Source organism: Ursus americanus, chromosome 5, assembly GCF_024610735.1.
Source record: "Ursus americanus isolate L20-20 chromosome 5, mUrsAme1.1.p, whole genome shotgun sequence".
NCBI lineage: Eukaryota > Metazoa > Chordata > Mammalia > Carnivora > Ursidae > Ursus > Ursus americanus.
In genome coordinates, this window is record NC_142131.1 from 8,684,841 (window position 1) to 8,700,368 (window position 15,528).

Here is a 15,528-nt window from a genome sequence, read left to right on the forward strand (position 1 = left end):
CATTTTATTTAAAGTGATACTTAACTGCCTTACTTTTTGCATACACAAGATAAAATTAAAGGAATTAAGTAATAAATATTTACGCAAGTACTTATTGATTTTATTTGACGTTGTATTAGCGACCTAGTGTTAAAGCTTAACCAAATTTGACCCTGACAGTTCCTCTCGCAAAATTAGAAGTTGTAATCAGCCACCTTCACCTCCTTTTCTCATCCCTACATATTTTAATACACACTACTTATTTTAACACAAATACTTAAAAATAACATATTTAAAGAAGGCTTAATCTTCATCTTTATAACAAACCACTTAATTCTCCCTTGTAAATAATACTTTTGTTTAATATTTGGATATAGGAAGATATTTATGTTTGTTCTAATATTACAGCTTAAAGCCTTTTTCTCATACTACTCGATGGTTTTTAGGGATCAAATTGTGAGTGTACCTTGAAAAGAAAAAACTACTGGTTCTTTAAATTATTCCTGTATATAAATGCAAATATTAGCAGCAAATTTTAACCTGTTTAGATGATTTTCCTTTTTGTGAACTGATTTTTCTTATGTATTTTAGCTTGTGAACCACATTAGACTACAAACTTATTATAATATTGAGTTTTCTGTGATGTACTGTATGGTGACTAACATATCATAATAATAAATAGAGAGAGAGAGTCTTCTGGGTTTTGTTGTTAGCAGTAAAATGTAAATAAACATTACCATAAAACAATCACCATTAGTGAAAGAACAAGATTTTCAAATCTTTTTCCTTGTAGATAAAGATTTTGAGAAAAGAAAGTGTTTTCTATTACTTTAAGCAGCTTGATATGAATGATAATAATACCTAACTATTTTAACAATAATTATATATTGAATTACCATTTGCAAAGAACTTTTCAAACCCTTAATCTCAATGGTCCTGATATTTATGAAAAAGGAAGGATAAGTATTTTCTTTTTTCAGATGTGGATACTGAAGCTTAAGTAATTCATACACCAGAAATTTTGACTCCTAAAAGCTATGACTTCTTAGACACACCCTACTTATAGTGCTATATATATGTAAGTGAAGTAGTATTTTCCGAAGTGAAATAACAATTACCTTTGGAACATGTGCTCTTTGTTCAATTCACTGCTATCTTTCCTGTGAGAGAAGGCAAATAATTCTTTGCTCATTCACAAATATGTGAATGTCTACTGTGTCCCAAACTATGTGAAACAATGTAAACATTAAAAATTAATAAGACTTTCTCACTTCTCATATGTAATCTGAATTATTAATTACAAAGTCATTTTATAACTTTCCTAGAAGAGGCCTGAACCAAGTATTATGAAATCTGAGGTTGACAATAATGAAGCTATTTGTGTAGCGGGGGGAAAAAAGCCAACAGAAAATTTGAAGCAACAGAAAACAAGGTTCAAATGCTAGTGCCTCCAATCACTGTGTTGCTTTGAGCAAATTGGATAATCTCTCTGAAACTCTATTTTTGTATCTGTAAAGTGGATATACAACTAGTACCTACTTCATAGGATGTTCTGAGGATCATCACAGTAAAGCACTGTATAAATGTTTGCAATTCTTAAAAATTGCTTTTGCAGTTAATTAAAAAAATTCTCCTTTAATTAAAAAAAATCGTTCTCTGTCCCTGTAGTTTTTGGCTTTTCCAGATGTCATTTAAATAATATCATATAGCGTGTAGCCTTTTGTGTCTGACTTTTTTTCACTTGGCATAAAAATCATTATGAGTTTTAAGATTTATCCCTATTTTTAAGTATATTTTCAGTTTGTTCCTTGTCAGTGCTGAGTAGTATTTCACCATATGGACCTACCATAATTTGTTTACCTACTCCCCGGTTGATGAACATTTGGTTTGTTTTCAGATTTCAGCTGTTAGGAATAAAATTTCTAGAAATAGTTACATACACATTTTGTGTGGACATATACTTTCATGTCTCTTGAGTTAAAACTGTTTTCCAGCATGTTTGTACCATTTTGTATTCTCACCAGTGATGTTCTGTATCCTTGGCAGTACTTAGTAGTGTTAGGTTTTGTTTCTTTTTTGTTGTTTTTTGCCATTTTGATGGATGTATAGCAGTATTTTAGTTTTTATTTGCATTTTTCAATGTCTAATTGTGTTGAGCATGTTTTCATGTGTTTATTTGCAAATCATATTTTCTTTGATGAAAGGTCTGTTCAAATCTTTTGCCCACTTTTTAAGGTAGATTTTTTTACCTTACTGAGATTTAGGAATTATTTACAAATTCTTTGCAATGATGGGGATGGAGCTAGCTAGAGTGTATTACACTAGGCAATATAAGTCAGTTAAAGAAAGACAAATAGCACATTTCACTTGTATGTGGAATTTAAGAAACAAAACAGATGAGCATAGGAGAAGAAAAAAAAGAGAGGGAAGGAAACCATAAGAGACTCTTAACTGTAGAGAACAAACTGAAGGTTGGTGGAGGGAGTGGGCGAGGGATGGGCTAAATGGGTGATGGGTATTAAGGAGCACACTTGTGATGAGCACTGGGTGTTATATGTGAGTGATGAATTACCTGAATTCTACACCTGAAACCAATTTTACCACATGTGCTAACTAACTAGAATTTAAATAAAAACTTGAAAAAATAAGTTCTTTACAAGTTCTGAACACAAGTTTTTTATTATATTTGTGTACTACAAATATTTTCTCCCAGCTGTGATTGTTCTTGTCACTTTCTTAACATTGCCTTTAAAAAAACAAAAGTTTTTTGGGTCACCTGGGTGGCACAGTTGATTAAGAATCTGACTCTTGATTTCAGCTCAGGTCATGATCTCAGAGTCCCCGCAATGGGCTTCATGCTGAGGGAGTTTCTGCTTGAGATGCTCTCCCTCTCCCCCTCCCCCCTGCTCATGCTTTCCCTCTCTCTTCTCTCTCTCTCAAATAAATAATTTTTTAAAAAATAAAAGAACAAAAGGTTTTTGTTTTTTATTATTTAACTTTGTATTCCCATAACCTAGTGCATATATGGATTTAAGGACTTAGTAAATGAATGAACAAATAAAACGTTATATGGATGAAAGGCCTAACAACTGTAGTAGAGAGTAAAACATCGAAAGTTCTACAGTGGTGCAAAGAAGATCAGGAGAGGTTGAGATCACTTCAGATTCAGATATCAGGGAAGGCTTCCTTCAGTGAGGCGCTAGAGATTTATTTTGAAAATGGTTAACACTTAATCAGTAAGGGCGCCTGGGTCGCTCAGTCAGTTAAGCGTCTGGCTTCAGCTCGGGTCATGATAGCTGAGTCCTGGAATAGAGCCCCAAGTCGGGCTTCCTGCTCAGTGGGGAGTCTGCTTCTCTCTCTCTCTCTCTCTCTCAAATAAATAAATAAATAAAATCGTTTTAAAAAAAGATGTAATCAGATAGAATTGGAAGTATAAACCGTTCACGGGGGAAATGGTGACATAAACCAAGGTACAGAGAATGATTGGGATGTGGGCAGTGGTATACAAAGAAGATGAGAGGAGAAACTGTGAGACTTGTTTGTACCAGGTTATAGAGGCTTGACTAAATAGTTCAGACTTTGTCAGTAAGCAGTGGAGATGGCCAGGGGCAGTCTAATAATGTCTACTCTGTCTCATAATTCATTTGGAAGATAAAAATGTGCTGAGGACAATGAATAGTCTAAATAAGTTTCAAGGTAACCATGTCAAACAAATAATTACCCCTTTAAGGGTTCTCTTCTTTACTAAAAGAAGACGGCTGACCCTTACATAACACCCTTGTGAAATATGAAAATATGTAGAAATTTTCTGATTTTTGTGTTTTCCACCATTAGAAGAGTCCACTCTACCTTAATGATGAGGGGGAAAAAAAACAAAAAACAACAACAACAAAGCCAAAAACCTCAAGGAACTCAGTCTCTAAAATTTTATTGATTTCTTCTACTCCTTGACCTTTTGTACTATGAGCTTGCTTTGAGGACAGTGAATTATTCTATTTTGATGTATTTTTAGTTCTTCAAAAGTTAAGGATTTGAAAGTGGAGAGGTTAATTTCATTGCATAGACTTTCTGAACGTGAATCTTTGTTCATGTATTTTAGGTAGGACAGCTAAGAGTATCCTAATAGCACAGATACTTGAATGTACTGAGGGCTTCATCTTATATTGAGTAATTAAAGAAAAGATATTCTGGTATCCCCAGTGCTATAGACTGAATGTTTGTGTATCCCTCCTCACCCCACCCCCCCAAATCTGTATGTTGAAACCCTAACCACCAGTGTGATGGTATTAAGAGGTGGAAAGTGATTTTGAAAAGTGATTAGGCCATGAGGATGGAGCCCTCGAGAATGGAATTAGTGCCCTTCGATTTTTTTTTTAAAGATTTTATTTATTTATTGGACAGAGATAAAGACAGCCAGTGAGGGAGGGAACACAAGCAGGGGGAGTGGGAGAGAAAAGAAGCAGGCTCATAGCAGAAGAGCCTGATATGGGGCTCGATCCCATAACGCCGGGATCACGCCCTGAGCCGAAGGCAGACGCTTAACCGCTGTGCCACCCAGGCGCCCCATCCCTTCGATTTTTTGGTTGTTTTTTTTTTTAAGTAGTCTCCATGCCCAGTATGGAGCGCAATGCGAGGCTTGAACTCACAGCCCCGGGATCAAGACCTTAGCTGAGATCAAGAGTCGGATGCTTAACTGACTGAGCCATCCAGGCATTCCGGAATTAGGGCCTTTTTAAAAGAGAGGTCCCTAGCACCTTCTGTAATGTGAGGACAAAGCAAAGAGGTAATCTATGAACCAGGAAGCAAGCTTTCACCAGATACTGAAGCTGCCAGCTTGTGCTTGGATTTTTCAGCCTCTAGAACTGTGAGAAATAAATGTTTGTTGTTAATAAGCCAACCAGTCTATGGTATGTTGTTACAGCAATCCAAATGGACCTAGACACCCTAGAGAATTGGAGGGGGAAGTTGGGGGGAACTTAAAAGACAGAAATTTTTAAGTGTAAGGGCAAAATAATGGACATCACTGTGGTTTATGGAGACATTCATGTTGTCCAATGGTCAGTTCTACCAGTTACAATTACCCATTCCCCTATGTGTTATGGCACCTGTATTTTCTCTAAGGTGTGAGAGTTCGGTGTTTTGCTCCTTGAGGCTTTTTGTAGGCCTGAAAAGTATTCCTTCCTTGTCTTTTTAAGGTCCTTCAGGTTTTGCAACCTTTACTAATCTCTGAAAGGGAGGCAATAAAGGATTTTATCTTATCTGTATAAATCATATCTTCCTCCAGATACTATGCTCAGCTGCTGGTTAGAATGGGATGTTTTAAGGTTTTCTTTTCAATGATTTAGAACATTGTTGGTTCTAAAAGCCATTCATAGAAAACAATAATTTGGGGTCGTATATTTTACAGAATATAGACCCTAGTGATTTAATCTAAAATGAGAAATGACAGGGGTGCCTGGCTGGCTCTGTGAGTGGAGCATGTAACTCTTGATCTGGGAGTTGTGAGTTTGAGTCCCATGCTGGGTGTAGAGATTACTTAAAGATAAAATCTTTAAGAAATAAAATGAGAAAGGACAGTTCTTTCTCTCCCTTGGACTTGGAAGAGCTTGTGTCAGTGTACCCTGAAGTTGAAAATAGGATAAATGATTTTTACTTGTTGGTTTGTTTTTGAGAGTTGAGGAGGTTTAATACAGAGCTAGAGTGACAGGCAGGCAGATAGATAGGTAGACCAGCATAGTCTCTATTCCCTACTTGATACCACACACGTTTTCCTAGAATAAAAATTGATGAAGGTTAGAAGTTTGCCACAGAATCATTAGGTAGGGGAAAAACTGTAGTGAGGATGACATTAAAGGAAAGGTATCAAGAGGTCAGTGACAGATTGGCTGGGTGGTGAGGGTCAGGGGAAATGGTACTTAACCAAAGACAGTTTGAAAAGAACTAATATTTAGAGCATCATGAAGCTTGAAAACAGGGCCACAGGACAAGGACTGAGTATACATAGTAAAATCTGTTGATGCCTTTGCTATTTCCAATTAGGGGTTATTGTGACTACAAAAAGTCTATGAACATTTTGTACCCATTTTTTGATGGTCATGTATTCATTTCATTGGGGTATAAACTTGAAAGTAATGATGTTGAGCACATTTTCACTTGATTATTAACCATTTAGATTTTTTTTTTTTGAAATGCAATTAAGATTTTACTCCCATTTTTTAAGTTGGACTTTTATCCTTTTCTTTTTGATTGTAGTTTATATATGCTGAATATGAGTCCTTTGTTAGATGTATATATTAAAGATATCTTCTGCCAGTCTGTGGATTACCTTTTCCTTTCCTTGAAGCTGTCTCTTGAACAGGTTGTGGTTTTGATGAAGTACAATTTGTTATAATTTTTTTTCTTTTTAAAATAGTGTTTTTTGTGTCCTGTTTAAGAAATCTTTATATATCCCATGAAATACCTTACGCTGTATGCTAACCCAAGATCAAGAGATATTACAAATGTACTGATAGCCTCACTGGAAGTTATGAAAAGATCAGAAGGATGGTTATTGAATGTGGAAAGCGCTGTATCATAGGGGAAGAGACCTAATAGGCTACTTAAGCTATAGGTTCCTAGGCACCATCTATTGTTTTTTGTTCTAACATTCCCTCTGTAGTAATACTCTCTTGTAGCCTCATCCTAGATCTTCTAGTTGTCAGTAAACATCAATATTGTTTTTAGAAATTAAAAATTTTAAGCATTTGTGTCAGTCCTAGTAGGAAACAGAAGATAGGGGCACCTGGGTGGCTCATTCGGTTAAGCGTCTGCCTTTGGCTCAGATCATGATCCCAGCGTCCTGGGATCAAGCCCCGAGTTGGGCTCTCTGCTTGGTGGGGAGCCTGCCTCTCACTCTCCTTCCCCGCCCCCCTGCCCTTGCTCTCTCACTATCTCTCTCTCTGTCTGTCTCAAATAAATAAATAAATAAATAAATAAATAAATAAATAAATAAATAAATAAAATCTTTAAGAAAAATAAAAAGAAATGGAAGATACATTCTCCTGGAAATTTGAAGAAAATTTAATGAAGCTCCTATTTAAAGCCCAAAGAACAGGGTCAAAGAAATCAACATGGTACCTGGAGATTAGTAACAGCAGGGAATAATGATGGACTAGTGCCCCTGAATTAGCAAAAAGAAGAAATGGTGTTAGAGACTTCCAGTGAGAAGTAGAGACCTGGAAGATGCGCTACTCAGCAGGAGCTGTATTTGCAGAGGGTTGCAGCCCAAATCAAGGAGGGACCTGGGAAATATATATCCTGACCTCTTCTCCATTCTGATTTGCCTCCTGTACCTCCCACTGGGCAAGCCTAATCAGAAAACTATAAATGTAGTTTTCAAGGTTCAGTCTCTTAGGGCACTGTAGCAGGGAAAGACAGGCCAAAACTTGATTTGGATGGGTGGGGGTGGTGGCAAACAGAATAATCTGCACAGAATAGTTCCTTTCATCTAAAAATATGAAAGAAAAGGACTTTTTTCTTTTAAACTTAATGGTTTCCCATATAATTTATGGTCTAAAATAGACAAATTTTATTTTGTTTTCACCAGTGCATCCAGGGTTTTCTTTATAACATAAAGTATGTATGGGACCAAAAATCATTTCTTTTTAAGAAAAAGCAGCTTATTGTAGTTCGGAAGAGTATATGAGATCTAGCATAGCTAAATATCTTCTGTCATTTATCATCTAAACATTTCGAAAAGAGATCTTTTTCATAAATTATCTGAATGGCCTTTTTTATTTTTTTTGCATTTTGCAATGACCATGAATATATTTAGAAGGAAAAAAATCTGTTTTTCCCCTTTATAACCTATCATGTATTTAAATGTCACATAATAGAACTATCCTATATAAGTAACATTTCAGTTGATGGTAGTGAGAGACTTTAAGCAAAACTTTTGAAATGTAATAATTTATTTTGTTTTTTCCCAGCATGTGGAAAATTTTCAGCATTTCTTTTCACATAGAAAGAGACAAGATAATATGTCATGATGTATCTCAAAAATAGCTTTTGAATATTTTAGTTCCTATACATCACACAGTTCCTTTTCTGTACTATATTTATCTCCATCACAGATAATATTCCGGGAATGTTCAATTCATATGTAAGCAGAAATATGACAGAAGCTTGAACCGAAATAGCAACTGAATGAGCTTATCGTTTAAATTATATCTTTAAATACCTTTACCTAGGTTCATGATGGTCCGTAGTGGAAAAAATGGTGACCTTCATCTTAAACAGATTGCATATTATAAACGAACTGGTGAATATCATCCAACTACACTACCGAGCGAAAGAAGTGGCATAAGAAGAGCAGCAAAAAAATTTATCTTCAAAGGTAACACTGGGGCGCCTGGGTGGCTCCGCTGGCTCCGACTCTTGATTTTGGCTCAGGTCATGATCTCAGGGTTATGAAATGGAGCCCCTTGTCAGGCTCTATGCTGGGTGTGGAGCCTGCTTAAGATTCTCTCTCCCTCTCCCCTTCCTTCTCTCCTCCCACCCCCACTCACTCTCTTTCTCTCCCTCAAAAAAAAAAAAAAGAAAGAAAGAAAGAAACAAAGCATTTATGCCCCAAATCTTAAGTGTAGAGTTAATATAGATGCTTTTCCATATGTGTTCTTTGTGGAATCCTGAGAATTTTCTGCAGTATCTGGTTATTGCTTAACAATTATCGGTGTAATTGATGATGCCACTCAATCAAAAGCAAAAAAAAAAAAAAAAACTCACACTGAAGCTAACTGAATGCCAGTAAGCATGAAAAGGGCATTTTTAATCATAGACAGAAAATGATACCGTGAAAAAAAGCAAAACACTCATCTAAATTAACCTGTCCTGCTCTTGTCCTCAGGTAGTTCCTACTTTAATGACATTTTCTAGCACTTGTGTCACTATCAGTGAAGAGCTTATTTGAGGCTGATAGGAAAATGTCGACGTTAACTTTTTACTTTATTTCTGTGGTCCTCCCTGCCATCAGATATTTTCAGGATCATTTTTGCATACCTAATCCCCCTGAATGGATTAAATATTTGAAAGGCAGTAGAAAATTTACGTTGAAAGATTATGGTAATTTTTCTTTCTTTCTCCTCTTCCTTCGAAGGGAAGAGAAGTTTGCGATGAAATAAGCCAGAATTTGGGTCACCAGACGACTAAATGAATGTTGGTGCTATTAATTAATGGGAGTTTTGCCTCTAGGTACAAAATCAGGCTTCTTGAAAAGCAGGTCAGGAAGACTTTAAAAAAATAAATACCTCCTCATATCTCTCTGTGTATACCCCTTCCTAAACTCCTTTATACTTCTGATTACACCTGTTACGTTAGTAAAGCTATGATTCATTCATTCATTTATTTAAACATTTATGCAGCAAATGTTTACCAAGTTCCTATTGTGTGTCAGCCACATTTTAGGCCTTTGAGATAATATACTGATGAATAAGGTAGACAAGGTTCTTGCCCTTAAGTTGCTTACCTTCTAATTCAAGGAAGGACCGTTTCGCTCAGCATATGCTTAATTAAACACATTAGTAATTTAGTGTTGTATTTTGGAGTTTGAATAGCTGTCTCATCCACACTGGAGAGATAGTGGTTCTTTCCCTACCTCAATTGCTTTCCAGCTATGGGTTCTTCTCAGGTGCCCTCCAAAGGAACACGGAGAACTATCTTTAAGGATTAAGGTTCTCTCACTTTCCTGCTTTACCAATGATACCTCCTGTCCAAATCTAGAAAAACTTAACAGCATGGTTGCTTACAAAAATGTAAGTTATGGTGAAATACTGTTTTGGAAAATTAAGTTGCTTATTTGTACATAAATCATCTGCTAATTCATGCCATTTTTAGGAGGTGCCTGCACGTATTTTTCCAGTTTGAGTACTCCCATAGAAAGATGATTTCATACTCTGTAGTTATCACATGTTTTGGTGAATAAGCTAGCTCACTGGTGTAGACAGCTACAAAATTACAGCAACTAGCGATCCTCCTATGTATCAAGTAAGCGTAACGGATGAGGACCTTTCAGGTTGTATATACGCATTACAAATAAATATTCGGTCTTAGAGGGAAAAAGATTTTTTAGAACCATAATGATTTGATGATAAGGCTATGATTAGATTGTCTTAAAACTATATTGCTCTCTAAAAATTGCAATCCTGTCTTTTTGTTATCATTTATTCCAGAAAAAAAGCTGTTTTATGTTGGAAAAGACAGAAAACAAAATCGTTTGGTAATTGTTTCAGAAGAAGAAAAAAAGAAAGTCCTAAGAGAATGCCATGAAAATGACACTGGAGCCCATCATGGCATATCCAGGACCCTTACTCTAGTGGAATCCAATTATTATTGGACTTCTGTGACCAATGATGTCAAACAGTGGGTATGGCTTATATATTAAGAGTATTTTAAATAATATCTTTGTAGTAGATCCCCAAACTTCATTATTGCTCCAGATTTACTCTGGATATTACCTCTTGTTAAGTACTTTTTGTACAGGTAGTATTTGTACAAAAACATTTAAAAGGAGTTTACTTCCCATCGGAATTCTTTTAAGTGCCTGGGTCGCTTAGCCAGTTAAGGCCTGACTCTTGATTTCAGCTCAGGTCATGATCTCAGGGTTGTGAGACAGAGCCCCACTTCAGGCTCCGCACTGGGCACGAAGCCTGCTTAAGATTCTCTTTCTCTGTCTCCCTCTGCCTCTCCCCCCCCACTCTAAAAAAAAGAAATCAGTTTTTCAAAAGGCTTCTTTAAAATCACTAAGGTATAATTGAACTGAAACAGTATTTAAATATTTGAAAAATAGCATATTTAAATAGATTATTAAAACCAGATTTTCATCATTGAACTCTTTTGTATTGGCAGAATTCAGATGGGGCTGAAATTCCTTTGACTAAATGATTACCTCTTTGATGGTAGTCATATAATCTTTTCTTGAGAAGAGAATCTGTTCATAAGTCAGGTCCAGTGTATACGCTCATCTTTTGTGCATATCTCATCTTGATGTAGAAAATGTCAAATATGGCAGAGACCCAAAACCAACTAAAGGCAAAATCAAGTTGTAAAAATAATGATATTAGTCTGAATTTTGTAACTTAAACGTATTACAACCTTCAACTTCTTAGAGGATATTCATCTAGAAATTCTGTTATTCTTACTGGTAGGTCATCTGATCTCTACTCTTTCTAGCGTAGTCTATATGACAAATAGTAGGAATTCCTTGGTATCTATGTGAGATCCTTTTAATAATAGTACATCGAAAAGATTGTCATTTCAGGTATAAAGAACTAAACCAACGTTTAACTAACTGTTATTTGCAAGTTACCAGTTTGTAGTCTGTGCATCTATCGTAAGACCTCAATATTTACCTTTAGAACTTGCCACACATTCCTTTATTCAATGAAATCTTTGTCAAATCTTTATCATTTGAGAATGGATATGATTTTTAGAAATAGAGGTTCTTTATGATGAAAGCTAGTACATAAATTGGACAATGAAACTTTTGATTAAAAGTAACTGTAATGCAAAGAGAGTTTATAAAATTTTGTTCACAAGTTCGTTTGAAAGTGGTTTCCAAAGTGGAATTCTAGAAGTATGTTGAGCATTGGCACCATCCATGTTCTTCAGTTCTCATCCCACTCACATTTAAAGCTTCATGACAGCATGGGCTTTGTTTTTGTTCTTTCTATTTTCCTGGAACTTTGTGGAATTTTTGGCACCTGTAAATATTTTTTGAATAAAATTATATTTTAATACTGTAGGAATAGATCAATGAATGAATTTATTAGAATAACTTTAAAAGAAAGAATCTTTTGTTTATAGACATTATTATACAATAATTCAGATACTTAAAAATACAACAAATTTGATATAAGAAATTTGTCTCAAGATTTATTCACAAAATAAATGTTTGTTGAATGTAAACTAGAGTTATGTTCCATGTGAATAAGACCAGTCCCTTAAGGTAGTCACTGGATTGTAATAGCAAGTAATTTTTGCTTATTATTCTGAACAGAAGGTTTTATTCTATTCTAAGAATAGTCTAAAAGTTTCTCCTTCAAAACACAAAGTAACTATTAACCATTTTAATAAAAACTTCATATTTATAAGACTGCTTTTGTTATGTTGAATATATTAATGTCTGTATATCTTTTTCTTATTGTGTGCCTATTTTATAGGTATATGCTTGTCAGCATTGCCAAGTGGCAAAAAATACAGTTATTCTAGCACCGAAACAACACCTTCTCAAGGTGGAGAATCCATGGAGTATAGTTACTGTTGATCTGATGGGCCCATTTCATGCAAGCAACAGAAGTCATGTTTATACTCTAATCATGACAGATTTGTTCACAAAATGGGTTGTGATTTTGCCTCTCTGTGATGTTTCAGCATCAGAAATTTCTAAAGCTATTATCAGTATATTTTTCTTATATGGACCTCCTCAGAAAATAATAATGGACCAAAGAGAAGAGTTCATTCATGAGGTAAGACAAATGATCAGTTAGGTCTAAGAGTATATTTTACTTACCTTTCATTGCCTAGCACACCTATGCATTATAGGGTTCTTAGTAAGTTTATATAAATTACTACAGATGTAGAATTTAATATTGTATAGCAAAAGGGTAGCTGAACTGGAAATTAAGAGACCAGGATTTTTGTGTTAATTGTGCAACTGAGTAATTGTAAATCTATCTTCAGGTTTCGTGAAACTAAAATGAGGAAGTTGGATCAAATAATCCTTGTTTACTTCTAGCTTAAAAATTCTGTGATTGGGGGCCCCTGGCTGGCTCAGTGGGTAGAGTGTGTGACTCTTGATCTCAGGGTTGTAAGTTCAAGCCCCACACTGGGTGTAGAGATTACTTAAAAATAAAATCTTTTAAAAAAAATTCTATGATTGACATATAGAGGGAGAATTGACTAAACAGAGGAATAGATCATGTTTATGAATGAGAATATTCAATATTGAAAGGTATTGATTTTTCCCAAATCAAAATTAATTTATATAATTAACTTCTAATCAGCATTAATATGGAGGGAGCTTTTTTCTTGCCCTCACCTTTTTCCAGATTAAGTTAACTTGAAAGAATATGCAGGGAAGAATATGTATGAAAATTCTAAAAAAGGAACAGTGACTATGACACTTAAGGCATATTTTTAAATTTTCATAATTAAACAGAGTACTGGCATAAGAAAAAAATCAGCCACAGCTAGACATATTGAATTCTGTCATCAAGAAGTTATAGCAAACACATGTAAAATGTTATCTACCCAGGAAGCTCATTCTATCCAGAGACACAGTGCCTAGGATTTTTTTCTTTTTTAAGTTTAATCTTTTTGAGAGAGAGAGAGAGTGCAGAAGGAGAGTGAGAGGGAGAAGCAGACTCCTCACTGAGCAGAGAGCCCAACGTGGGGCTCGATCCCAGGACCCTGAGATTATGACCTGAACTGAAGGCAGATGCTTAACTGACTGAGCCACCTAGGTGCCCCTCGGTGCCTAAGATTTTTATTGGGAGCTGGTCACAAAGGCACCCTCCACCTGGCTTGTACCAAAATCCTAGATTCCTAAAGGAAAAAAGGTGTTCAGCATAAACCACCTTGTCTGTATAGTTTAGGCACTGTGAGCCATTCATATCAGTTAGGGAATGGTGGAAACCCTCCCAAAATCCAAGTTCCTAGTCCCTGAGTGGTTCAGTTGGTTTAGCATTTGACTCTTGATTTCACTCAGGTCATGATCTCAGGGTCCTGGGTTTGAGCCCCATGTTGGCTCTGTGCATAGCACGGATTCTGCTTATCCCTCTTCCTCTTTGTTCCTCCCTCTGGCTCCCATGCATTCGCGTGTGGGTTGCGCGTTCTCTCTCTTTCTCATAAGTAAATCTGCAACAACAACAAAAAAAAAACAGAGAAGTGTTCAAATTAAATAGGAATGAATAATGCAAATGAAGACCGTTTTAACTTACCTAAAAAACAAAAATGGTACTAATACTTTTTCTCTGGGGAATTGACTAAACATTCCAGATATTACATTATAGGGTGGTGGAATTTCTCTCATCTAGGATTGCTGAGGCACGTAGTCAAGAATAGTTGCCTTGAAGAGACATCCTGACCCATAGCCAAGTTCATAGGAGCAAGCAGTAAAATTATTGCATTAAAGCTGAGACTTGAATGTGTTCTGTAACTACCACATAATCTTGCCTGCCTTTACTGACACAGCAATGGTCAAAATGAGGTGTATGAAATAATCTAGCTTATGGGATAACAATGCTAGAACTTTTGCTTATATTTCTTTTTTATCTAATAAATAAGAAAGAAAGGAAGTTTTGCTAATAATGTATACAGATGATTAATAGCATCCCGGATCGACAAGGCAGATGATTGTACATCACACTTGGTATATGAAGGTATCTTGAGAAAAGTAAGATCCACAACATATAAGAGGTCTACAGTAGTCGCCTTGCTCATTCTTGGTTTTCAGTAGTAGTTGCGTTTCTGAATATTATCTAGTTTTCACCAAACTACTCCTCATGGAATAGCCAGGTGGCTTAAGTTTCTTACAGTGAAAACAAGATAATACTAATAATGCTATCACCTGTCAACCACAAGAAAATGATAGAGCTGACACTTCTACTTAACTTCTGGTACTAGTTCTTTTATAGGTACATTAATCAGATGAAAACAAATAAGAACTAATTATATCTGATAGGATATTGGTCACCAAAATTCAAAATATCAAGATGCTGATTTGAAATACTGATTTGCTTCCACCATAACTAATGAAAAGCCTCACCCTAAGTGCATATAGTGCTTAGAGATAAAAATGACAGTTATGAAGCTTATGAATCACCAGTTTTTCCGGTTTTTTAAAGTCATGTGATAATCTAGGACTTTGGAAATTTTACCAAAGGTAACAATAAATGTTTATAAGCCTCTTCTGTGAAGTTTAATAGCATAAACTTAAAAATCACAGATGATTGAGAAAATTTGTTCTTTTTGCTGTGATTGTAAATGGCTTAAATATTAGCATAATGGTGACAAAATGAAATGTTTTCTTTTGTCAGCAAACACATACCAAACACTGCTAAAGTGTTGAAATAAGAGTAGAATGTTACAGTGTGGATGCATGCAGTGTGTATGTATTACACAGTTGGATAAAAATACAGATGTTTCAATAAAATGAATGAACTTTTTGTAAATTTCTGAAAGAAAAAATAAACGTTTCCAAAGGAAAATCCACTTCTTTGATTTTAATAATAGGTCTTATGGAAAACCAAAATTGTAACAGCTAATAGAAGGTCTGGTTTGATGGGAGAAAAAAGGATCTGGGGTTAGAATTTCAGGCTGGCATCTCACAAATGAATTCACTGGATCATTCCTAGGCAACCTCTTGAAACAAAGAAGTTGTTTGACCCTTTTCCAGAGATCAGTCATTTAAAAGCATTGATTATGACCTCAGATTGAGGATGACCCAAATGACACCAATTCTCTGAGATTTCTCTTTTTGTTTTTAAGATTTTATCTTTAAGTAATCTCTATACC

At 35.4% G+C, this 15,528-nt stretch overlaps 1 protein-coding gene across 8 annotated transcripts in view; it reads left to right on the plus strand.

Annotated features, from left to right (window-relative positions):
• GIN1 (gypsy retrotransposon integrase 1) overlaps positions 1-15,528 on the plus strand; it is an 89,658-nt gene that overhangs the window by 967 nt on the left and 73,163 nt on the right. For all 8 annotated transcript variants that reach the window (XR_015724357.1, XR_015724356.1, XR_006781545.2 and 5 more), the window contains exons 2-4: positions 8,208-8,353; positions 10,185-10,378; positions 12,174-12,479. Coding sequence is in view for 4 of the 8 variants with exons in the window: in XM_045808336.2 (XP_045664292.1) it covers positions 8,212-8,353; positions 10,185-10,378; positions 12,174-12,479 (642 nt within the window). In the remaining 4 variants the exon portion in view is untranslated. The remainder of the gene's footprint in view (positions 1-8,207; positions 8,354-10,184; positions 10,379-12,173; positions 12,480-15,528) is intronic.